The sequence below is a fragment of the Podarcis tiliguerta genome (assembly GCF_965153285.1).
Source record: "Podarcis tiliguerta genome assembly, chromosome: 14".
NCBI lineage: Eukaryota > Metazoa > Chordata > Lepidosauria > Squamata > Lacertidae > Podarcis > Podarcis tiliguerta.
The window spans coordinates 40,234,183-40,260,516 of NC_139547.1; the positions used below are offsets into that span (position 1 = coordinate 40,234,183).

The window sequence follows — 26,334 nt, forward strand, 5'->3', positions numbered from 1 at the left end:
GCAGGGGGGACCCTGTTGTTGTTGTTGCTGTCTCCAGCTACTGCCCAATTGGCACAGACCCCATGACATGGCCTTCTTGGTGATGGTTCCCTTTTTCTTTTCTTTTTCCTTTTTTTGGAATGTGCTTCCTGTTGAGATGCATCTGCCTCCCTCATTGACTTTCAAGAGAAAATTTAAAACATTTTTAGGTATTTCAGTTGGTTAGAGCATGGTGGTAATAACACCAAGGTTGCAGATTTGAACCCCATATGAGACACCTGCATATTCCTGCAGGGGGTTGGTCTAGATGATCCTCAGAGCCCCTTCCAACTCTGCAGTTCTATGATTCCTGTTTGCCCAGGTATTTGATGGCTATGAGGTATTGGCCATTACAGCCATGAAATTAATAATTGTGAGAATATAGATGCTCTAAAAGTTTTAGATGGTTTTCAGTTGTTTTTGAATGATTTAAAAGTCTTTTATTCTATATTAAATTGTACTGCTTTAACATTTATGTTTGCTACCCTAGGCTCTTCTAGAAAAAGGGGTGTGATACAAATGTAAGAAATGAATACGTGGGGATTTATTTGGAGCTGGATCTCCTGTCCATTTATAACATTCTGTTCACTGCACTTCACTAGCTCCAGGCAATGCTTTGAGTCTGGGTTCCTTTTTGGGATCAGCTTGTTAAAAATGTGTTGTTGTTGTTTTTGTAATTATACCAGGGTATTTATATTATTAAATTTAATTTTAAGGAGACTCCTGTAGGTGCTGAAATTTCACCAGATTTGAGTGGGGATCAGAGCAAATCACCTCTTACTGATGAATCGATTGCTGCAAAGACCCCTTCTCTCCTTTCCCTACCAACATCACCTGAGCTGCCTGACCTAAAAACCTGTAAGTCGGAGTACAGCTTATTTATTATTTTTTATTAAATCTGTATATCACCCTTCATCCGAAAATCATAGGGCAGTTCACAACATAAAGATACAAAATGAGAACACAAAATACATAATAAAAAACAAGAACAAAAACAAACCAATAATCCCCCTTCCAAAAGACATTTAAAAGGGCATAGAATGTTAATAAGCCAAAGGCCCAGTTAAAGAGAAACGTTTTTGCCTAGTTCCTAAAGATCTGTAATGTAGGCGCTAGTCAAGCCTCCCGAGGGAGAGAATTCCACTAATGGGGAGCCACCACAGAAAAGGCCTGTTCTTGTGTTGCCACCCTCTGGACCTCACATGAAGATGGGCCTCAGATGGTGATTGCAGGATCTGAGTTAGTTCACAAGGGGAGAGGCGGTCCTGAGCCATTTAAAGCTTTATAGGTTGAAACCAACACTTTGAATTGGGCCTGGAAACTAATTGGCAGCCAGTGCGGTTGCACCAGGATTAGCGTAATATGCTCAAACCGCCTTGCCCCAGCGAGCAACCTGGACATATTTAATTAGAATTGTACTTTTGCAAGACAAAGTAGTAGTAGTAAAATCAACCAGGGAGAGAAAGAAGAGAGACCCTGAACCTGGACATAATGGCTTGGCTATGATGTGTGAACACAAACAATATCGCTGCATAAAAATGAATTCTCAAGAATAATTTTTGTCCAGGTACTCCAAGAGAATTATTGGAATGCTACATATTTCCTGTGCTTCTACCAGGAATGGCAGAACTGCTACATCAGGCTAAAAAGGAAAAATGTTTTGAGGTCAGTTTTCGGTGATTAATTTGTTTTCTGAAATGTAATGATTTATTTTAAACCATTACTCTGTACCTACTTGACTGCAGTTCTCAAGACAGCTTATAGTATTATTATATACCAGCTTATGGTATTATTATATAGCAGCCTTCCCCAGTCTAACGACTGCAAGGTATTTTGAACAGCTTCCTTCATTCTTGACCATGTTGTCTGGGGCTGATGAGAGCTGTCAGCCAAAACATCTGGAGGGCACCAGGTTGGGGAAGACTGGTCTATAGGATGGCCATGGTAAGTGAAGTCTCTGTGTGCGAGAGCAGCTGTGCCTCCAAATGCAGGCAAATTACAGAGGATGAACATCACTATCCTGCACTGCTTGTGAATTTCTCCAGAGGGATCAGGCTAGCCGCTGTTGCATATAGAACACTGGGCTCCTGACAGATCTTTCTTTAGAAGATTCAGCCATTTATTATACAGTCATAAGATCCAATATTTATTTTATATCCTGCCTTTTGATCTAGTGATCCCCAAAGTGGCTTACAACAGATTGCAGTGATACACACACAACAAGCCCTTAAACCAGGTGTGGGAGAACCTTTGGTCCTCTGTATGTTGCTGAACTACAACTCCTATCATCCCTGGCCTTTGGCCATGCTTGCCAGGACAGATAGAAGTTGCAGTTTGGCAACATATGGAGGTCCAGAGGTTCCCCAAACCTTCTTTAAACTCAATACATTCCCAGCAGCTCTTTGCACCGTGTCCAATGGATGTGCTTCCCTTCTGCTCTGCAGTCGTAGGATAGTTGACTTACAGAGCTGAGTCTTGTTTCTGGCAGAGGCCAGAGTGTGCATCCCTTCAGCCCTGCCATTTTCGGAGCAAAGCAGAAGCAGTCCTTGTGACATGAGATGAGCTGGCTGGATCAGGCCAGTGGCCCATCTAGTCCCACATCCTGTTCTCACCATGGCCAACCAAATGGGAAGCTCACAAGCAGGACTCAAGCACTACAACACTCTCCCCTCCTGTGGTTTCCATCAACTGCATTAATACCCACTGATAGCTTGATCATCTATGAATTTGTCCAGTCCTCTTCTAAAGCTATCCAAGCCAATGGCCATCGCTACGTCTTGTGAGAGTGAATTGTTTAACTTTGGAGGTTTTGATGGCCTTGGAGATCTGGATTCCGGAGGTTAGAAGCTGGTCCCCTGGTTCCCCCTGTTAAGCGTGCCCCAGCATGGAAGTGCTGCAGCATGAGTAAGGTTTTAAGGTTGCTAGTTTGTTGTTTCTTGAGCTTGGCTCCTGGCCAATTAAGTATTTTGCGAAGAGCACATGCAGGCTGTAGCACATGCCTCATTAGTGTGTTGAAATTGAGGGTCCCCGCAGGTTTAATGATGGGCTTTGCAGAAGCTAACCTTATTAAGTCTTCATTTCTATTGTATTTATTCTTTGTTTTCTGACTGGCTTATCATAGTTAAGATGCAGCTATTAATGGTACATTGATTTCCAACCCCCCTTTTAAAACACTTGCGCACACGTAACAGCAGCACGTTCCTTTAAAGCAATAACAACTTGGGCAATCTGAAACTCGTTTCAAAATGACACCTGCAATTAAATATCTGATAATAGAAGCCTAAGATCACTGTTGTGTATGTGTTTCTTTTGCAAAATTGGTCTCAATTGTATTAAACAGTGATGTAAAATGCATTTTTTTTTTGTATGCGACCGACTTCTACTTGTTCTGTATTTTACTTTTATTTTAAAATGCTCATCTCTTGCCTTTCTGTCTCTAATAACATTCAAGGCTTCAGTATGCAATATACACGTAAAATGAAGTAGTGACAATTAAAAGAAGTGTCACAAAAAGCAAGGGGAGGGAAAACTCAAAATAAGGTCAGCAGAGAAGCATGGAGAACTTTATGGTCTTACAGTCTCGTCCCATCTCTGAATGATAATGTGTATTCCTGCACTTACTTAAACATGCCGTCAACCACCTTGGCTGCATTTGGGAGTCCTCTTGCTCTTTCTACTAAGTCAGAGGGTGGGGAGTTGAATTCTGCCCCAAAGTCCTACCTTGATGGCGCTACCACTGTCAACAGCTTAGAGAATGGTCTGTATACAACTTGTAAGTCATCTTATAGCTGAGTACACAACATACATTTAAAGCACTTTCTCCCCCAAATAATCCTGGGAACTTGTGATGGGTGCTTGGAATTGTTGCCCTGTAAGGGACGCGGGTGGCACTGTGGGTTACACCACAGAGCCTAGGACTTGCCGATCAGAAGGTTGGCAGTTCGAATCCCCGCAACGGGGTGAGCTCCCGTTGCTCGGTCCCTGCACCTGCCAACCTAGCAGTTCGAAAGCACGTCAAAGTGCAAGTAGATAAATAGGTACCGCTCCAGCGGGAAGGGAAACGACGTTTCCATGCGCTGCTCTGGTGTGCCAGAAGCGGCTTAGTCATGCTGACCACATAACCCGGAAACGGTACGCCGGCTCCCTCGGCCAATAAAGCGAGATGAGTGCCGCAACCCCAGTCGGCCACGGCTGGACCTAATGGTCAGGGGTCCCTTTACCTTTAAGGGATAAACTACAGTTCCCAGGATTCTGGGGTGGGGTGGGGAATGTGCTTTAAATATATGGTATGTACACAGGCTATGCTAAATATTTTGAGAGTTGATGCTATTGTTTGCAAAGGAAAGAAAGCATAATTGTTACTTGTAATTGCCTTTTGAGGGGGGGATGAGGAGCTGTTCATCAAGATATTAGCATAATTTTTGCACTGTATTGTCTCCCAAGGCATAAAACAAAAGCGATAAAGAATGGAAAATTATTCTCATTGTGAAAATAGTTTCAAACACATCTGCTGGATAACAATACACATTGTATAGAGGTTTCCTGTGCATATCCGGATTTGTTCAGTATCACACAGCTGTGCCAAATACAAACTTCATTTACTATTTTATTTTCTGGCTGAGAAACTCCTGGAGCTTGAAAAATAGATGGGGGCTACCTAGTTTGTAGATGGGGTTCCTAGTTTGTGATTTCATGAGCTTCCTTGATGTTACATGCATGACGTAGCATAGAAGATGGATTGGGGGAAGCCGGGTTCAGCTCAGTTGGATACAAAGCTCTCTGACCACCCAGAACCAACTGCACTGTCTGTTACTTTTTCAGCAAGGGACTTTCCTTCCCATTGACACTAGACGTGACCTAACGGGAGTTCTGCGATAACAACTCCCAATCATTCCATCTGTTTCCGATGTTCAGCCTGTGAGTGTGCTGCTTATGTAGCACAAGAGACAGGATTTGGCAGGCCAATGGAAACTCTCAAGTGTTGTTGAATCCTTTTTTGGGGGGAGGGGGTTGAGCTAAAAGCAAAGAAATGGAAGTCTGGAGAAAGTTCCAGTGCTTCTGGTTCTGTAGCATCAATGCGGCTTCCAAGGAGCAGACATTCCATCAGGCTACAGCAAAGGGAGAGATGAGACAACAGGGTCTACTCTGTTGCCACTGCTGAAATACCAGCTCCATCAGGCTCTTTCCTTTCTTCTGCCATCTACCAGCAGCTATTCCATCAGGGTACAGCAGAAAGAGAGAGGGGAGAGCAGAGCCTACTCCATCAGCTCTACCAAAAAAGCAACTCCATCAAGCTCATTCCTGTCATCTAGCAGTAGACATTCCATCAGGCTCCAGCAGCCGTTTCTCCTTCAGTCCTTTCTTATACCATCACCAGAAGTTCATTATAAGAACTTCGTAACTTTTTAGAACTGGCTCCTGGATTTGCTTATATTCCTCTTCCCTTCTCAACCCCTTCAGCTTTTTGTTGGCGTGTCTTTTAGATTGCAATCCTGAGGTCAGAGAACTAATTTGTTTGTTATTGATCTTATATAAGTTGCTCTGGGAGCCTTTTTGGCTAAAGAGCAGGGGGTGGTGAAAAAGCAAAAGCTTTAAATAAGTGAATAACAAATAAAACTTGGAGTTTTCCGTCAGCCATTAGTTGTTATTATACTGTATTGTTATTTTTTCTGGGGAAGGAGCAAACTTTACTGTGAAGCAGCACACTGGGCAATTTTTCACCGGAAATATAAGATTTAACTTGTGAAGTGGGAGGGGAGAGAGGAAAGCTTATAAGTGTCTAGATTATTACTTTGGCTTAAAATAGACACGGTATTAAAAGACCTTGTGAGATTTTACTCCCAGCCCATTGCATAATCCAGCAGGAAATTATCTCCCAAAAATCCTGATAGAAGTGAATGGCGTAAGAATGCAAGAGCCCTGCTGGATCAGGCCAAAGGCCCACCTAGTTCAACATCCTGTTCTCACAGTGACCGGCAAGGTGCCTATGGGACATCCACAAGCAGGATTCCTGCATTGCAGGGGGTTGGACTAGATGACCATTGGGGTCCCTGCCAAGTCTATGATTCTATGACGGCCCTCTCTCCACTTGTGATCATTATTATTTATTCAGTTTTCATTCATCTGAAGATCAGAGGGTGGTTTACAGCATAAAAAAACAAAATGAGAGCACAAAATACAGAACGAACCAACCAATAACCTTTCCCCTCCTCGGCACAAACACATTTAAAAGGCTACAGATAGTTCAATCAGCCAAAGGCCTGGTTATAAAGGAAAGGTTCTTCCTAATGCCTAAAGATACGTTACAAAGGTGCTAGATGAGCTCATTCCACAAATGGGGAGCCACCACAGAAAAGGCCTGCTTTCGTGTTGCCATCTTCTGGACCTCTTATGGGAGGGGTCACATGAAAAAGGACCTCATATTATGATTGCAGGTTCCGGGTTGGTTAATATGAGGAGAGGCGCCACCAGGGCTTCAGATTTGGCCTGCAATATCGTTTCCACCTCTTTCCTCCCATTCCTTTTTCCTAATGCATCCTGTCTTTTTTCTTTAGACTGCAAGGCTGAAGGCATGGACTACTGATTTTTGTAAGCCACCTGGGAAGCCTTTTTGTCTGAAGAGTTGGGGCACAAATGCCTTGAATAAATAAGCAAGCAAGCCCCCCCCCCTCCCGGACGTCAGGGGTGCTGCTTTTGAGTCGCGCTCGCTGATGAGCTCAGCCGCAGAGTAGAACCCTGGAGGTTTCCTTGCATTAACTCTCTTAATCCCCTCAATCCAAATGGCCTGTTCTTGGAAACTGTAATCCCAGGAAAGGATTTGCTTCTGCTTCCGTGTCATAAATATCAACTTAAGGGAACACATTTCTTTTACTTTCAGAGCGGGGTGGAATAAGAAGCAGCTTCCAATGGGGATTCCCACCCTCTAAAGCTGCTTGTAAGTTCCAGCAGATAAATGAAAGCCTAGCTAGGCCTTAATCCGGAGACATAGATAAGAGCATGCGAGAGACTGCATGAGTTTCTGGCAGTGTCCTCTTTGGTTGCTCCAAACAATACAGAGCTGAGATGGGGAGCCTGCAGCCTGCGGCCTTCCGTCTCATTTCATGTGGCCCTTGGTATAATCCGTCTTGCTGAACACTGAAGCCACTCTTTCTTTCTGGACTGCCACTCTGGGAATCATAGAATTGGAAGGGACCATGAGAATCATCTAGTCCAACCCCCTGCAATGCAGGAATCTTTTGCCCAACTTGGGGCTCAAACCCACGACCCTGAGATTTAAGAGCCCCATGCTCTACCGAGTGAGCTATCCCAGACTTCCTCTTCTACCTTATGTGTGTGCTTGTGTCAGAGAGAGAGGAGGGATGCAGTGGAACAGAGAGGCGGGGAAATCTATGCAATCCTGCTAAACAGGAGTGGGGAACCTTCCGGGGGCCACATGCCAGTTGTGGGCAGGGCCAGGGGGCAAAGTGGGTGGAGCAAGGAATGTAACTTCTATATTATATAGTAGGCTAGTTTCTAAACACACACCAGTGGCATAGCGTGGGTTGTCAGCACCCGGGGCAAGGCAAGTAATTCCCCCCCCCCCCGCTGCACTGTCCCTCCCCCAGATGGTCCCTCGCTCTCTCTCCGCACCGCACCGCACGCCTGGCACCCTCCCCTCCACAGTGGGCGGCGACCCGGCGGCTCGGATCGGATTCGCACAGCCAGCACTGCAGTGAGAGAGAGTGAGTGAGCCAGGTAGGGGCAGAGAGCTGCTAGTGCGAGCGCACCCCCCCCCCCAGATGTTGTGCCCGGTGCGGCCGGGCCCCCCTGCACCCCCCACACTACACCACTGACACACACACACTCGCCTCTCTACCATTCTCCATCCAAGCAGGCCAGAAGTTCAAGGATGCATTTCGGCCAGGCAAAAACTCTTGAGGATTTGCAGTAGGGCTGGCACCGGGTGTGGCCTGGGGAGAGAGATCCAGATAGCTTAGGCTGGGGGGCTGCATTCAGCACAGCAGCATAGCAACCCCCTGCCACCCAGAATCCAACCCGAACACACAGCCACACTAAAGACGCCCGTGCCGCCCTACGACCCCCCAAATGCCCTTTGCGGATCACCACCACTACGGTGGTGCGGATCCCCTGGCTACCTACACTACTGATTCAGCACCTGGGCTTGCAGTTCTCTACCCCTGTAGCAAGCAATGCCCACCTTTGGCTCTGGTTCTTCCTGCCATTGGCCCCAGCTCCATTCCCCGTTGGCTGTGACCCCAGTTGACTTTTCTCCTGGGTCAAGAGCCCTACATAAGAAAAATGTTCCCAGGCCTGGCAGAGGTGGATAAACCACGATGGGATCATTGTAGGAAGGGATCTATCTTACCTATCTATGGGATGCATCTATCCAAACCTCATTTGTAAATAATAATAATAATAATATTAATAATAATATCACCTCTGACATGTGTTCATGGCGACATACAAATTATAATGAAAGCATAAAAGCAAGCAGAACCAAAATCAATACAAAACAGGCACCTGTGGCAGGGCCCTGTTCATTCCACTGGGAAAGCTTGCTGGCTGTTGCTCTGACATTTGTCTCATTTTTGCGTCATCTTCTGTCTTGTAGAGGAAAAGGACAAGATTCATTGCCTTGGATTTCCTAACCGAATGGCTATACAAGTAAGTTACTTAAGCTTTGAAATATTAAACCAGGGGCAGCCAACCTGGTTCTATCTAGATTTTGCTGGAGTACAGCTTTAAAGAACTCCAGCCAACCTGGTAAAAAGTCAAGGACAAAATCCAACAAAATCTGGAGGGCACCATGTTGGCCGTGTCCATATTAAAGGCTCCTAATTTCCCCCCTGTTGTTGGTGAACCATTTTGAGACCCATGTGTTTGATTTCCTTTTCTAACGGTGCCTTTTTAACCTCATGGCGGCCCGATCAGCCACAACCCAAAGAGGAAAGACGAACCGTTTGTTGAGTTCTTCGAGATCCCTTTTGTGAAGGAGTGGCTAAAGGACCAGTAAGTATCACCACGGAATCAAATACAGTATGCCTGTCCCCCTCCCCCCTTCCCGCCTGCTCATCTTGCCCCCTATCTGGCAAACCTCAGGATAGAGCTCAGTCAAATTGTCCCCTTTTCAATTGCCTTTATTATTCATGTGTAACAAAGACTCTCTGACATGCATGCTAATTTGGTAGCCACCTTGTTCCAAGGCATTTTTGTCCGTGGTTAATTTGCACAGAAATTGAAAGGGAGAATGCTGAAGGATTCATTATTCCTGAACCCGGAGAGGAGGGGTCTTTAAATTGCCTGCTATTGTTCTGATTATTGTTATACGAATGAACAAATATTGTTTACTGGCGCAACAGTTTGACAACACATCTTTTTTGGTGGGGGGTATTCTGTTGATTCAAAGGGTTCCTTCAGAGTGGGGCCAAATGCGTTTCCACTGTAGCACTTTTGCAACTATGAATAGGATAAGCAAGACTACCTAAATGGGTGATGGCATGTGAATCGGGCGGCAGTGTCACCAATGTGTTTGCCGCCCTGGGCTCCTTTGGGAGGAATAGCGGGATATCATTTTAAGGAACAAACATGTAAATAAATAAGGTGGTCCCTCCAGTAAATTAATAGAAGGAGATTGGGGTGCTTCAGAAACACTGGATGTGTGGGGAGTAGTAATAGGAGGAGTGTTGCATACTATTAAGCTATTCTAGAGCCTAGCTCAAAGTCACCTGCCGCTTTGCAAGTGTATGAAAGGAAATAGCCTTCATTTCTGCATTTGTGTGGTTTCCTGTGCCATCTGCCCACAGCCAGCTGGCACATGGGCATTTGACTGGGGTTACAAGAGCGCTTCAGTTTGTTTGCATTATGAAGTACCTCAAAACACCCTCTTGTCGAGCTTTTCATCCTCCGCTATTGAGCCTCGGAATTCTCAAAAGTTTCTCAGGGGTTTGACTCCTGCTTCTGTCTATCTGTCTGTCGGTCCATCCGATGGCTTCTTTGTTCTACTAATAAATTGCAGAATTGCACATAGCAATTTTTCTCTGGAGGCTAACATGCATGCCAAGTGCATGTGGAACAACATTCCCTCTCCCCCCCCCCCACCTTTTCTCCTTTTCATATTCTAATTGACCTAAGTCTGCTAGTCTCAGCTGCCTTTACAGTTGACATCACTCAGTTCTCAGCTGGCCCTATAGGGCTAATTTAGCAGGGGTGACTGCTTTCTTTCTCTCTCCACAAAGCTCTGTGCTTCTACAGGCTTTGCAATGTTTCAAGCGGCCTGCCCCGGCCCCGGTTTTCACCATAAGCATTTATTTTGAGCATCCCCCTGCTCCGTGCCCGGCTACACCGCTCTCATCTTAGCTCCAGCTCAAAGAGAGGGATGGCTTTTGAGCACCGGAGAGAATTGCTCTACTCCATAGCGTTTCAAAGAAATGGCGGGAGGAGGGTTTGTGTGAAAAAGCAGCTGGGCCATCTGTAAAGGAGACGTCCACATTCATGGAACAGCTTGTTTGGAAGATGCTGGAGTGTTGGAAAATATGGGATAGATGAAAGAGAAGACTTAATTGCACAGTGCGTAGTTAAAACTATGGGATTTGCTCCCCCGGGAAGTAGTGGTGGCCCTCAGTGTGGTTTGCCACTGTAAAAACAGGATGCTGAACTAGATGTGCCTTTTGCCTTATCTATCAGGGTTGTTCTTATGCTCTTACATTCATGCATTTGTGTTTCTTCGCTAAACTGTGTGCTGTATTGTAAGGAAACATTGCAGCTGAGCTTGGGCTATCAAGCTACTCAGAAGGGAGTCTGAACCACAGCACAGTGAAGGGGAGGCCCGAACACCTGAAGAGAGGCCAAAGTGAGATATAAGGAAGTTATTTGGAAAACTTTGAAAATACCTGCCCTTTCTTCAGTGAGCTCAGAGGGTATAGATAGTTCTTTCCTCATTCTATCATTTCAAGTACCCTGTGAGGTTGTCTGGCCTGACCACTGGTGCCTGACCCAAGGCCTGCCATTTTGCTGAGCATCTCACGTTTCAGAAAGCGCAGAGTAGGTCGGTTCACTGTTCTTTGTGAACTGAATTGTGTTTCTCCCCCATCGCTAGCCTGAAGCATCTGCCTCACACTGCCTAATGGTAGGGCTGGCCCTGAGGCCATTTCACCACCAGAAATCTGATCATGGGCCTTCAAATAACAGAGAAGCCAAAAGGAAGCAGACAGGGATTCTGGGGAATTCCATCAAATGGAAAAGGAGTGGGAAATGTCAATATTTGCTTATTTGTCCAATATCCAGGACAGAAATCAGTCAGGCAAACACAATCAGTAGTCACTGTTGTTGTTGCTTTCAGTCCGCAATTGATATGTAATTGATTAGGTTTTTTGGCCATTGCATTTGCATCTCCTTCTTTGCATTGAAACAAATGGCATGGAACAACATAATGACAGCATAACTTATGCACTTTATGTAATCAATTACACAGCTTACATAATTCTCCATAGCAGAAAGTGAGATGGCTAAAGTACTTTTTGGCGGAAGATGAACTGCAGTGGAATGGAAGCACTGCTGTGTGTGATGAGTACAGGGTGGGATGGAAAATGATGCCTTCTCACATCCTTCGAGTCTCTTCCCCTTTGCCTCGTTCTTCACATCTCTCGTCTGTTCTTGCCACCTCCTCTCCCCCTTGGCGAGCACAGCTATTGTTTCCCAGCTGAATGAACAAGCTGTGAATCTATTGCTTTCGGTGACCACTTTGGTTACATGTTATTTTCCGCTCCCCTGCCTTGTGTCTGTTTCCAATTTCATGACTTAAAAAAATTACACACACACACAAAACATAAAGCCTTTTTAGGCAACCGCCCCCCCCCCCGTATGTCAGTAAAACACTTAGCAGATCCTTTCTTCCACCATGCTGGAAATAACAACAGGAAGACATTGCTTCCTGCATTTGAAGCCTGTGTAAAAATCCAGATGAGCTCCTTCAACCACCATTCCAAACATCCAGCACCACTCCTCCTCCTCCTGCATCGCCCTGTATCAGAAGAGATGCTGCACGCAGCAAACTTCCTCTCTTTCTAAATATGCTGGAACAAGAATCACTGCAGGGGCTGAACTATTAGATTGTCAGACACAGTGAATGTCAAAATCGGCCCAGCACGTTTGGCCTAGATTAACGCCTGTGTTCTCCATGTGCGAATCCATACTCCAGCAAAAAACAGAAAGAAGCAACTATTCCATTCTGAAATGAGTTGACTGAAGCCATCATTTTTATTTATTTTTTGGAAAAGGCACAACTGAAGAATTGCCATGCTTCATTGGGCCAACAGTCTGCCTTGGCCAGGGATGGGGAAACTGGTGGCCCTCCCAGTTGTTGTTTGGCTCCAACCCCTTCAGCCCTTACTGGCACGGCCAGTAGTCAGGTATGAAGGGAGTTGTAGTCCGACAGCTTCTGGGAGGGCCACGGGTATCTCATTATGGTGTTCTGCCTTTGGAAGAGGTTGCCCATATGCTGCGGGGAAGCTCAGAAGCTGGGCAAGATGGTGATCTCCATCCCGGTTGTTTGCCCCCAATGTCTAGTGGTCAGAGGTATACAGTTGTACCGTGGGTTACAGATGCTTCAAGTTACAGACTCCGCTAACCCAGAAATAGTACCTCGGGTTAAGAATGTTACCTCAGGATGAGAACAGAAATCGCACGGTGGTGGCACAGCAGCAGCGGAAGGCCCCATTAGCTAATGTGGTACCTCAGGTTAAGAACAGTTTCAGGTTAAGAACGGACCTCCAGAACGAATTAACCCGAGGTACCACTGTACTGTCTCTAAATATGGAGTTCCATTTTGCAGTTACAAGCAGGGCCTGCAGCAAAATGTTGCAGTGTGGAGTGCTCCCATTCAGGGTGACAGCCAGACATGTCCATTCCTCCTCCTCAATAGTCAATCAGTATTCTGTGCCTACTCTCAGTCCTCATTTGGCTGTTTTTAGAGTTCCGCCCCCAGCTTTTATGGATTCCTCCCTGAAATTTTCTGCCCTTCTGTCCATCTTTTGGTTCCTCCAGAGCCCTCATGCCTCCTTCCCAGAGCTGGGCACCTCCTTACCTGCCAAATTCCTTGCTTCAAGCCATTTTGTTGTTGTTGTTTAGTCGTTCAGTCGTGTCCAACTCTTCTTGACCCCATGGACCAGAGCACGCCAGGCACTCCTGTTTTCCACTGCCTCCCGCAGTTTGGTCAGACTCATGTTTGTAGCTTCGAGAACACTGTCCAACCATCTCATTCTCTGTCGTCCCCTTCTTCTTGTGCCCTCCATCTTTCCCAACATCAGGGTCTTTTCCAGGGAGTCTTCTCTTCTCATGAGATGGCCAAAGTATTGGAGCCTCAGCTTCACGATCTGTCCATGAGCACTCAGGGCTGATTTCCTTAAGAATGGATACGTTTGATCTTCTTGCAGTCCATGGGACTCTCAAGAGTCTCCTCCAGCACCATAATTCAAAAGCATCGATTCTTCGGCGATCAGCCTTCTTTATGGTCCAGCTCTCTCTTCCATACATCACTACTGGGAAAACCATGGCTTTAACTATACGGACCTTGCTTCAAGCCATATGCATATGCATATCTTTGTGTGGCACCATCACCCCAACTCTTTTTGACTCCAGGACAGGAGCCATTGTAATCATAGAGTGGAAATAAGTGAAAATATATAAGTGTGTGCTGACTTCAGAGTTCCATGTAACTAACCTGCCGAACCAAGGATCAACTTTAGGAACCAGATTGGTGGTACAACGTTGGACTGTTGAGCTGAGATAGCATTGTCTTGCCCAACCCGGCTTTATATGCTAGTCAAACCTTCGCTAACCTGCTGCCCTCCTGATCTTTTCAATGACAACTCCCAGCAGTCCCAGCCAGCATGGCCACTGGGATCAAGAGATTTCAAATAGAAGAAGATAGAAGGCTCCCTTCACACTGACATCAAGTTAACGTTGATTTATGCACTGCAAATTTGGACGGATAATTGAGGAACCTCCCTGGCGCCCTTTCAGATATAGTGTTTGACCCACCCTTTCTCAAAGTGGTGTGGAATTTGCTGGACAACAGAGAATGAGCTGTGAAAATCTGCTTGGGGCCATATTTCAAAAACTGTCAGATCTCGATGACTTCAGATTTCAACCACATACATTAACGGGGAGAATTTCATCAGCCTCTGCCTTAAAAGAAAACAGGCATTTCATGGGTTAATCCATTACTTATTGCTGACAGTGTTCATATGCAGCATTGGAGACCAAGTGACATAAATTAGCATCTCATCTTAGACCCAAGAGTAGTTATTTCCTTCTGGGTGATGGTGATGGTAAATAAATAGCCCTTAATTACTTTTTCGCCTGTGCTTCCATTTTGGTATTTAGATGGGAGCACATACAAAAGCTTTAAATGTAAGGTAGCCTCCTTCCTCAATGTGCTACAGCTGCCCCTTGCTGCAGCCTGCCCTATAATAGCAGTATCCACTTCCAGCAAGCAGCCATTTATCTCCTCATGCAGAGGTGGGAAGTACCATACAGAATAGTACCTATTTTCTTTCCTTGGAAAGTCCTATTTCTATGACTAATAGCTGTCTTAAGTCAGCAAATTTTCGTGTTTGTGGCACCAACTTCCTTCACTTGAAAGCAGGGATGTTGGGGATGGGAGCAGAAATTGCTGCAATTCACATTCACATGTTCATCTGAGGTCAGCAACAGAAATTGTGCAAGTGAAGACAAGTGGTATTGGTTGTCTTTTTTTTCCCTTCAGTCCTCAACATTACACACATAATTGCATTATTTTCTGCATTGTTTCTGTTCTATTGATATTGTTTATTTATTATCAATTTATATCTTGCCCTTCTTCCTGCAGAAACTGAGAGCAGCAAACACATCAGTAATAATGATAACAATCTTTTTAAAGCATTCTAAAAACAGTTGAAAATATTCTAAAAACATTTTCTTAACCTGTGATCTCAGAGTTGCCAGGAGTGTTTTGATGTTTTTCTTCCGCTGAAATGCATTGGCATTTGTGACATAATTCATTACATTAGTTTGGGTTAGAGAGAGAGAGAGATGAATAACGTAGATTTTAGCGTAAACTGATCTGTAGCAGAATGGAAACAGCGCTGGTTACGTGTGGAAGACAGGACAGAATGAAAGTTGCTGCTCCCTACATCCCCGCTTGTTTGCCAGCAGTTCTCTTCCTTTCTTGCCTTTTAATAACATATGAGTCACATGTCTGGGATTGCAACAGGGATGTGGACAAAAAATAGCCATCCCTCTGGGCTCTGACAGAGGGCACTGCTAATGCAAATAAGGATAATCTGTAATATAGGATCATAGGAGTATAGAACTGGAATTTGTTGGTTTGTTTAAGGTGGAAGTTCAAATCATAAATTTACTAACCCACACCTTGTATTAAAGTACTGGGAAGCTGTTATTTCTGAGCTGAAATCTTCCTAGTACAAGCAAAGTGTTTATGTTTCAGACATTGTGTATAGATTGGCGTTCACGGGATAGCTGTTAATTTCAAAATCAACGGAGTTGTCAGCTCTGATTCGTCTTGGAGTGTCACAGCTGTCTCCTGCCACAAATAACTTTTCCCCTCTCCCCCAGTTCACTCTTGATGGGCTATTGCCTCTGCTCATATTCTATTTTTATTTGACCTGAAGCCAATTGCGAATACTCCTGGAGACAAAAATGGACCTGGCGTGCCTTCTGCTCCTGGCCTGCTGAAATGATTGATATCTCTAGGAGGCTTCCCCCCTCCACCCCCTGAATATTGAGCCCTCCCTCCACCTTTGCCTTGATTTATACATTGCCTTTTCTACTTTAGTCCCGGATCAGTTCTCTGACAGCTCCTCATGATTTAAAAATGAAGCCTGTGGAGCTGGGGCCAGAGCTAATTTCCCAAGGTTAGGAAGGGTGATCTTGTGTTTCCCTGAAAGAGGATATTAACGTTGGTAATAAATGAAGGAGAGAGCCACTGTCAGAGGGCTTCATTGGGGTGCTGGTGGACTTTTTGAGGACATAAAAGGGGACACTTTGGAAAACCGCATGAAGTTGAGAGCACTGGGAAGCATGATTGTTGTTTATATCCTGGTATTCCAGGTGTGGGAAACCTTTGGCGCTCCAGATGTTGCTGAACTATAACTCCCATCAGCCCAATCAAGCATGGGCAATGTCCAGGGATGATGGGAGTTGTAGTTCAGCAACATCTTAAGAGCCTACACTATATTCCGTGTCACATAAGGTTGGTTAAAAATATGACTTACTGTATTTTTCCGTGTATAAGACTATGTTTTTTCCTAAATTTTTGAAGTTTAAAATAAGGGGTCGTCTTATACACGGATAGCGCATAGTGCATTTTCTTAATTTTGGGTTTAAAAAATAGGGGTCAACTTATACATGGGAGCATCTTATACACGGGAAAATACAGTAATTTATCCATGATTTCCTGCCCTTCTGTTCATCTTTTGGTTCCTCCAAGTCTACTGATACCCCAGAGCCCTCATGCCTCCTTCCCAGAGCTGGGCACCTCCTTACCTGCCTTGGGGAAGGCCCACCTGAGGGCAGGGAAGGGGATGCCAAATTTTGGCCTCACACAGGGTGCCATAGTACCCAAGTCCACCACTGCTCTTGTGCCTCTCCAAATGCATCTCCTGAGGGACAGTGACTTGGGCTGCTGCAGATGAAGTGGCAGTTGATGGAAATCAGGGATCTCCAATGGGAAAAGTCTTCACACAACGTTCCAGGTCTGCTATGGAGCATCAAGGCTCAAGCCTCCTAGTTCCTATTCTTGTAAGCTCTCTTGATGGAGCAGAGGGAAAGTCAGCTGGAAGCTGCTGCCAAATTCCTTGCTTCAAGCCAACGTCACACTGTTCATGCAGAGGCTGTTCTTACTGGGCCATGTCAGAGCTTCATTTTCTCCATTACCACGACAACTGTGGGGCTGTCTTCGGTTTGCAAGATAGTTGGAGGATAGACATTGGTTGCATCTGTACTTTGTTGTGACAGCTCCAGATGAGGTCGAGCACACTGTCCAGTCTTGGGATCAGTTCAGCTTTTGAGGCCTGAGGACTTTGTCATGCTGCTTGGAGCTATCTGATCTACCACACTTGACTTTCATGACTAGTTTGAAAATGTCCAGGGGGCCGTTGGTTGCCTTGGTGGGTCCTAGGTCTACTAAACACAGTTTTGGATGAGAGACTGGGGCTTATGGCACTTAAAGAGGCAATAGGGTGTCCACTCCTTGAAAAAGCCCTCCCTGGATTTGGAGGATTAGGATAACTACTAAAGGTAAAGGTGAAGGACTCCTGGACAGTTAAGTCCAGTCAAAGGTGACTATGAGGGTGTGGTGCTCATCTTGCTTTCAGGCCAAGAGAGCCAGTGTTTGTCCATAGACAGTTTTCCAGGTCATGTGGCCAGCATGACTAAACCACTTTTGGTGCAATGAAACTCTGTGATGGAAACCAGAGCACATGGAAATGCCGTTTACCTTCCCACCACAGCGGTACCTATTTATCTACTTGCACTGGTGTGCTTTCAAATTGCTAGGTTGGCAGAAGCTGGTACAAAGCAACGGGAGCTCACCATCGTCGTGCAGATTCGAACCACCATCCTTCAAATCGGCAAGCCCAAGAGGCTCAGTGGTTTAGACCGCAGTGTCACCCACATCCCTACAGGATAACTACTGCCTGGTCACAAATACCCCTTTTTGAGTATGGTGCTTGAGAGGATGGCAAATCCATTCCAGTTCGAGTTCGGTCTTGGGTATGGGACTGAATTGGCCTTGGTTTTCTTAAAGGATGACTTTTATCGACTGGACTGACTTGGTTAGTTTGTATTGGAAGGCAGTGGTTCCACTCCTACCTACCGGATCATTCTGAGAGATGTGGCATTAGTGACTATACCTCAGCCACATGTCTGTTATTTTTTGAGGGGCCACAAGGAGCCATCTTGTTCCCATTTCTCAGTTCCATTTTCCATCTATTTGAAACCACCATGAGCAGTCATTAGGAGACTGACTTGGAGTCTGATGTCGTTAGTTTGACAGTGACCTTCCTTTTACCCAAGGTGTGATTTTGATTTTTTTTATAAAAAAACCACATTTGCTTCAGTCCTAGGCCACCAATTCCGCTGTCCCTGCTGTTAACGGAGGAAGAAGCAGGCAACATAATTCAATCATTCTGGAGAGGTTATCGGGTAAGAGTCATCTATAATTATTTTGTTTGATGTTGAATCTGTGCGACTGCGGAGGCCCTGGGGAAAACCCCTTACATAAATTCTAAGTAGCAGGTGCTATAAATAGCCACGAAGACCCTGATGGTTGGCTTGTGTTTGCATAGACGCTGTCTCGTGCTGGCGATCTTTTCGTGGGGAGAAGGAGGGGGCAAGCTGCTGTGCTTTTATAAATAAATAAATAAATCAAGATTAACCCGAAACAAAGAAGTTCAGAGATGAAATGGGCTTCATCAGGGTGTGAAAAGCTTCCTTGCTCTAACTTCCATTTTTTATGGTCCTTTTTTTTTTCTGGTGGCAAGAAGACGTCTGGAAAAAATCCCCAAGTCTCATGTCTGAGCATGTGAATCAGCGCAGAGGAGGGAGGGATCCACCGAGGCACGAGAAAAGACATAAACGAAGGAACGGGATGCTGAGCTGTTTGGGAGGAAAAAATAAAGAGGGAAGAAGAAGAAGAAGGATTATAGGCCTGGGTACAGGGTGTGCTCAGGCTTGCCTTAATGCCAAAATAGTGGCTTTATGGGTCCCTGATGTTGCTCAACTATAGTAGAGCGCTAGCTCCATCGTGGTGACCAGGTTGCTTTTCCGCATCTGCATACAGGTTGAGGAGGGATGAGAGAGCTGTTGAGACACAAAATAAATGTCTGTCTTTGTGGAAAAAGAGGCAGGAGCCCTTGGGGGAATGGCCTGGGGCACGCCTTGAGCAGCAAGCGCCACCTTATCTCTGAGGTTTTGCCGCTTGGAGGGTCCGTTGCTGTTCTTTGAGGTGAAGTAACAATGTGGGAGCCCCATGTGTCCCTCTGCCACAAAAGCAGCCCCTCACCTCCACATTTCTCTCTCCTCTTTTTTTTTTTTTAATATAATATTTTATTAAGTCTTTCACATAAAAAAGAAATAAAAAAGAATACAAAAACAAAAAGAAAAACAAGTAAAAACAATTCCATTTTCATAATATTTCTTACATTTGCTTGTTTCCCAGACTTCCCCACACCTCCCCTCTCTGTATTCCAATTCAAATATTTAATCAGCAAATCCCTTCCCTCTGTCTTATCTTTATCTTTATCTTAATATATTATACCTTTATTTCTTCATCTTTTCTAACCTTCGAATTTTCCGTACTCCACCACCACATTATTACTAATAACCCTTTAACCTCCATCCAACGTCATTCTAACATTCATTAATTTTATAATATTTCTGTAAATAGTCTTTAAATTTCTTCCAATCTTCCTCCACCGTCTCTTCTCCCTGGTCTCTGATTCTGCCAGTCATTTCAGCCAGTTCCATGTAGTCCATCACCTTCATCTGCCATTCTTCCAGAGTGGGTAGTTCTTGTGTCTTCCAATACTTTGCGATGAGTATTCTTGCTGCTGTTGTAGCATACATAAAGACAGTTCTAGACATTTCTCTCTCCTCAAAAGGTGGTGAGTGGTAGGCTCCTTGCGAAGCAACAAAAACATGCTCCGACTTTTGCAGAGACAGCTCTCCCGCCCCTCCTCGGCCTGCATGCAGAAGCAGTTTGTATTTTTTAAGTAAAAAAATAAGAATGTTTGCTTTCTTTGTTTGATGCATGAAAATAATGCCCTTTAGGATTATGTGCACGATAAATGTTCACCTTAAAAATATTCCCTGTGTTCACAGCCTAATGGTATGTGCTGTGCGTGCCTACGAAAAGGCTAGATGGGGAACAAACTAAGGAAAACTAGAAACTAACTAGGAGTATAGGCTTCCTCATGCCACATGTTCACGATACGTGTTTGGTTTGTGAGGCATTTCTAAAATTAATGTTCACGTAATATGTCTTCAGTGACATTGCCGTGCATCTTGAGGTACTCATCTGGAGAGAAAAAGCCAGAGGAGTCATAAGAATATTCCATTATCTGTCCATTTTTGTATTCAGTGGTTCTTGCTCTGCTGTGTAGCTCTGTGATCCTCTCCACAGGATCAGCTCATTATGGAGTCATTTTGGTAAGCTACCTTTAGTCACATATGACTGAATCTGTGCTCTTTTATCTGAAAGCAGCTCTACATTGACCAGGCTCTGATAGAGGTTATCTTTAATATTTCTTCTTATGAGCAATAACAATGCTACTGTCAAATGTGCATTGCATTAATTATATTAGGAAGTTTCAGCTGCCTGCTGAGGGCCTTTTTTTGCACAATTCTTTGCTGATAAATTTGCTCAAATTCAATCCAACCTGGCTATGAGAGATAGGAACCTGTGTCACAGGCTTCAGGAGTAGTCACTTGTAGCAGCTGCATGGATTGGTTTCAGCCTAGTTTCCCTCAAAGTGGTGAACAATGTTGGATCCATAGGTTTTCCTAGAAGAAGAAGACATTTGGATCCAAGCTGGAGTCCTTGACTCCTAGAGTTGCAAGGGGCTTTTGAAGAACCATCTGCAACCATCTTTCCAAAGTTGTCTTCAGAGTTGTCTCCAGATGTTTTGTACTACACCTCCCACTGACTATCGGCCATGCTGGCTGAGGCAGATAGGAGATGAGAGCACACCAGGTTGAGGAAGGCTGTACCAGTTTTTCTCTGACTTATTTCCCATCTTGGCACATTGGTGTGATCTCGTTGGGCCACCGGCAGAAATGGTGAATGCCAAATTTGGGGAGAGCTTTCTCTGCTTACTTTTTAAAAAGCCAACTTAGTGTATAGTTGAATTTAGGTATCTTCTCATCCCTTTGTAGAAAAGGTTACCAAGGTTGTAATAGCAGAGGCACATTAAGATTATGTTTTCAGATCAGGATTCCAACCTGGCTATGAGACTGAGAGGGCTTTGGAAGTCCTGGTGGGTGATCTATGTCTAAAGGTTCAGAACAGCGCATGAAATAAGCAAGGAGATTTGTGCAGGTGTAAAGCCCAAAACAAAGTGTCCGTGCACCAAAGCAGATCTGTACAACTTTGACCTACGGACCGAAAGACAATAGGCCTGCACGATAGCCCACCTGAGGTTCCCTGGAACAGTTTGCTAAGGGCAGGGTGGACATGTTTTCATGACGGACTTGTGGACTTCCTGGAAACATGACACTGGACTAGTAGATCTCTGATTGGGCTCTTCATTTTGCTGCTCTTTTGGTCAAAGGAAAGTATGTGGAGTTACTATGTGGACTTAAAGGTGATGGGGAAATAATTCTGCATGCACTCTCTTTATGTTTTTAGACCAGGAGAAATTGCATGTGTGCCACTGTTTCCCTTGCAGGAAAGAGCTACTCATCTGGGCTATGTTACATGTGCATCCACAGAAATATTTTTTGGCAAGGGGGAATAACACTCCAGACAAATGACTTTGCTGCTACCTCTTGTATTTGTGTTGACGCTTACTCCCAAACAGCAGCTTCACTGAAATGCTGGATACCATCACGTTTTCTATTGAGGAACAGTAATTTCTCCATCAGGGAATACCAGCAGAAAAGCAATCCAAAAGTCTAGATAATGGGTGTTTCACTCCAGCCTTATTGGCTAGATCTTCTTTCCTAAGTATTAGTCATTGCTGTTACTTCATTCACTGGCTAAAGGACAGTGCTTGCTGCTGCTGCTGCTTTCAGTCCAGAAATGATACGTAATTGATTGCATTCCTCCTACCCCCATTTACATTCGGGTTCCGTTTGCATTGAAATGAATGCAGTGGAATAACTGAACGACAATGTCATTTTGCCACAGTGGGTAACGAGATGACAAATGTAGTTTTTGGCAGAAGACAAACTGCAACAACGCTGAAACAGCATTGCATCAAATACAGGGCAGAACAGAAAATGATGCCTTTTTACATTAGTAATCATTAATAATAATAATAATAATCACTCTTCAAGGTCCGCTGTGAACCTGAGGTTCAAGAATTACGCCAGTGGCAGAAACACTTGAGGGAGACAAAGAACATTATTAAACGTGTGCGAGAATTCTGGGCCAAGCAAGAGAAAAAAGGTAACTTTCTCCTCCCCCCCCCCCAAACAGGATGTAAATGGTACAGCTGGAACATTTTGTTAAATGACCAGTTATACTGTGGTTAGCGGAAGCATCCTTTTGTTCAAGCACTAGAGATGGGCAACACTGCCGGTTAGGTTTTTCTCATTTCTCTAGCCTTCAGTTCTCCACCTTTCCAAATAATAATAGCATCAATATCCTTTAAAGAAAAAAAAAGGAAAGGAAGTCCTCATGTAAATCAATTGCCACACATTTTCAGTTGAAACTTGTTTTCGAAGCAGAACTACTGAACCAAATTAGAGATGTGAGTGATCTGGTTAGTATATGGATCCTGAGATGCATAGAAGTCTGTCTCAGGCGAATCAGGTTGGCCTTGCCCGAAAGCACAAATTTGCTTGAAAGTGCAGACAGTGACTTTCTCCACCATCCCTGGAGGAGACTCTACTTGGGCTCATCATAGCTCCCATCTAGACAGGGTGCTAAATAATATGTAGCATGTGCTAAAAATAAGATTTTGCTCGGCAGTGCTTGTCAGTTTGGTGCTCTTAATATACAGGATGTCTTTTGCTTTTATGACAACATCATTGTATATTGTTGCCATCTTGGTACCTGTGATTGCAAATCCCTCCAAAGAGAAATCTCCCCACAAGTGGTAAGCCTTTTGAACTGGTGGCATTTATAGGAGGACCGATGTAATAAATAGTGTTGTTTGGTCTTGTTTGAAAGGTCTGGAAAACGTAAGGTATGAAATAATTCCCACCCAAATCGGGATTCTCTCCCCCCCCCACCCCCAATTTAAAAATAAAATGCAGATCCCTTAAGGGATTTCTGCAATGCAATATAAAGGTGCAACATGGATGGGACAGAACAGAAACGAGCCAACACATGTTGTACAGTGAAGACGTTTTGCCTTTTTTTATTTTTGAGAAGCATCCCAAAGCTTTACGCATCCATTGTATGCACGGCACATTGTGATGACATTCTGTCCAGTACAATGGATATCTCTGTGTTTGCACTTTGCTGCAAAGACAACTGGTTCTCTATCCAAAATGCAGCGGTTCTGGCTCACAATCTATTGGGGCTTTTTTGTTCTTCCAGAAGTTATTATAGTGATAGATGAGGATGATGCCTTGGGGGCAAATGACCTTTGCCACCCCCCACCCCACCCCCGACTCCAATTTGCTTCTTCACCCTTCTTCATTTTCAAGGGAGGAATGAACAATAAAACCACAATGAAGCTACTGGTTCTTTGGGGGAAGGTTAAAAACCTTATTCCTTTTAAAAGCTGTTAATATTATTATTATTATTATTGATAGCATGTATTGCTTATTTTTTCATCGGGCTTGGAAGGAGCATTCTCTTGTAGCTGGTAGAATAGCTTTTGGCATGTGCTTAGTTTGTTTGCCTTTGGTGCCCACAACAGTTTTTCTGGTTTGCAAATGTGTTCACAAGCCTAAAAAGAGTAGCAATCCCTGTTTCAGCATTCTATCTGATTGTGGGATTTTTGGTTTGTTTGCCCTAACAAACAGCAGTTGCTTAGCCAACAGCAAGGCATGATTTAAGGCTGGCTAGTGGCCAGAATTTATTAGGTCCCGAGTGGCCCTCAAGATATTAGTGTTCTAGAGTGATAATTTCAAGCGTTCAGGAAGGATACAAAATAAACATAGAAACACACATACAGACTGATTCATTTCAGAATTAATATCTGAAGTTATAGGAAAGGGGGTGGAAGTCTTTGTGCCTGGCTCTGAATAGCGGCTGCTGTTTTCAAAATACAAATGTGGCTTTGTTTGGGGCAAAATGTTTGAACAAACAATTTTGTTGCCATGTGATAAACCCCAAAGAGGAAGGGCTATCAAATTCTCTAGTCTTCAGTCTGCCAAGTGATTGCGAGAAGAATCTCAAAGGATGACAGTGATTATTCCAAATACATTTGGTCAAAGTGTGTATGAAATAAATAAGATGATTCTCGAAGAAATGGGGAGATGCCTTTCTACACCTCCTCCTCCTCCTTTCAGTGTTGCACTAATAAAGCCACATTGGTATTTTGAAAACAGCAGCCTCTAGAGGAGGAGGAGGAGGAGGAGATGTCAGAAGCTGTAGAGGCAATGGGGTTTGGTGAGCAGGAAGAGGCTGGGGCAGAGAGCCGTCCAAGCTCAGAGGCAGAAGAGGTAGCTGGAGGGGAGTGGGGCTGGGAGACAGAGAGACAGGTTTTTGAAGAATCCAGGGAGTCTCCCTCTCCTGCCTGGTCTCCTAGAGCACACAGAGAATTGAAATGAGCAAATCAGAGATTGTTTGTGCGCAGACGCAGTCTTGGAAAAAACCCTGGAGAGGAGGGGACTTAGGAAGCTGTGGGCAGGTGAGGGTCTTCAGTCCTCACAATTGCCTCATTGCGGCAAGACCTATTGGGAATAGTTGTTGGGATTTCTAGGCCTGCACTGTTTTGGTTGCTTTGCATAAAGAGTTAACTTCACTCACACCATGTTTTTATTGCTGATCTACGCTTGACTCCTGCTCCTGACAGGCCCTCCTGTTAGTATGACCGGCACTAGCATTGTTCTCATTTTAGTGCAAAGTCCTTGTTTATTTGCCCAGACATTTCTTAAGGGTTTGGTTTTTTCATCTGCACTCCTGTTGCCGTTTGAACTTTAGCTAGTAAAGGGACCCCTGACCATTAGGTCCAGTCGTGACCGACTCTGGGGTTGTGGCGCTCATCTCGCTTTGTTAGCCAAGGGAGCCGGCGTACAGCTTCCGGGTCATGTGGCCAGTATGACTTAGCCACTTCTGGCAAACCAGAGCAGCGCACGGAAACACTGTTTACCTTCCCGCCAGAGCGGTACCTATTTATCTACTTGCATTTGACGTGTTTTTGAACTGCTAGGTTGGCAGGAGCAGGGACCGAGCAACGGAAGCTCACCCCGTCGCGGGGATTCGAACCGCCAACCTTCTGATCGGCAAGTCCTAGACTCTGTGGTTTAACCCACAGCGCCACCCGCGTCCCTTTGGACTTTAGCTACCTCTTATTTATTCTGATATGGGGCTCTGTTGCTTTATGATTTTATTCTGCAGTTTGCTTATATTACCTGTGGCCCGCCATATATTCTTGCACTACAACTCCCATCATCCCTGGCCCCTGTCTATGCTGGCTGGGGCTGATGGGAGCTGGAGTCCAGCAACATCAGAGGTTCCCCACCCCTGACACAGAGAAAGGGTAGGTTATAAATACTTGAGGTATACAAGCACTATTTTGTGGATTTCACAGAAATCTTGAACTGCTTTCCAAACAAAAGCACTGCACTGCAAGTTCGAGGAGCATGCGGCGTTTGCATCGAGTGCTTTCCAAATGCCAGGGATGGTTGGAACACTTGATCGTGGCAGTGACAGCTGAGAATGTGGCGGCAGGAGTCATGCGACCCCAGGGAGGCAGATCCTGATGCCGTAGTCCACACCCACCACCGGGGAGTCTTTGAAATGCCAAACCCACTGCAGGATTATTTCGCTTTCGGAAAACCAGAAAGGAAACAGCAGTCACGATGGTGGGTAGAATGAAAGGGGATGCTTCGGGTCAGCTGGATCAAACTTCCTGCTAAAGCTATATACACTAATGGAGTTGCATTAACAATCTCGGTGACTGCAATACTGGCTCCTTCTGACTAGTTCACAGATGTATTTACCAGTCAGTGTAGAGGTCTGTCTGTAGCTATATTCCTTCTCTTTGCATGTTGCCTTATTCAGCTGATAAACACTGGTCTGTAGGCTAAAGATGGGAATCTTGTGGCACTCCAGACCACAACCCTTACTATTACTCATGCTGGCTGAGGATGATGGGAGAGAGTTGGAGTACAGCTGCCTCTCGAGGGTCTTAGGCTTCCCATCCATGTTCTGCTTTGCATGATTTGAGGCTGGAGATAGGGCAACTCACACTATTAGAACCTCCCGCCCACCAAACATTGCCATGGAAAGGGCTGGCATTGGGGCTGGCACCAGGTTTATGGGGGGCCATGTCCCAAGACTGAACTGATTTTTGTAGCTTAATGAACCATTTGTTAAGTTGCAACAAACATGCTTTGTGTGGGGAAGGTCCTTGGTTGAATCCCTGGCATCTCCAAGCAGGACTGGAGGAAAATACTGCACAAAACTCTGCTGCCAGT

At 44.8% G+C, this 26,334-nt stretch overlaps 1 protein-coding gene and 1 long non-coding RNA gene across 5 annotated transcripts in view; one reads left to right on the plus strand and one right to left on the minus strand.

Annotated features, from left to right (window-relative positions):
- IQCK (IQ motif containing K) overlaps nucleotides 1–26,334 on the plus strand; it is a 33,642-nt gene that overhangs the window by 1,954 nt on the left and 5,354 nt on the right. For 2 of the 4 annotated variants that reach the window (XM_083413761.1, XM_083413762.1), the window contains exons 3-8: nucleotides 735–876; nucleotides 1,586–1,683; nucleotides 8,630–8,682; nucleotides 8,950–9,027; nucleotides 18,135–18,219; nucleotides 22,072–22,183. In XM_083413761.1, coding sequence (XP_083269887.1) covers nucleotides 735–876; nucleotides 1,586–1,683; nucleotides 8,630–8,682; nucleotides 8,950–9,027; nucleotides 18,135–18,219; nucleotides 22,072–22,183 — 568 coding nt within the window. The remainder of the gene's footprint in view (nucleotides 1–734; nucleotides 877–1,585; nucleotides 1,684–8,629; nucleotides 8,683–8,949; nucleotides 9,028–18,134; nucleotides 18,220–22,071; nucleotides 22,184–26,334) is intronic. The other 2 variants (XM_083413764.1, XM_083413763.1) reach the window with 2 other exon arrangements.
- LOC310664589 lies at nucleotides 13,967–17,182 on the minus strand. Its single transcript, XR_014504981.1, has 2 exons — nucleotides 16,561–17,182; nucleotides 13,967–14,202 (listed from the first exon to the last, which is right to left on the minus strand). It is a non-coding gene; the product is annotated as an uncharacterized lncRNA (long non-coding RNA).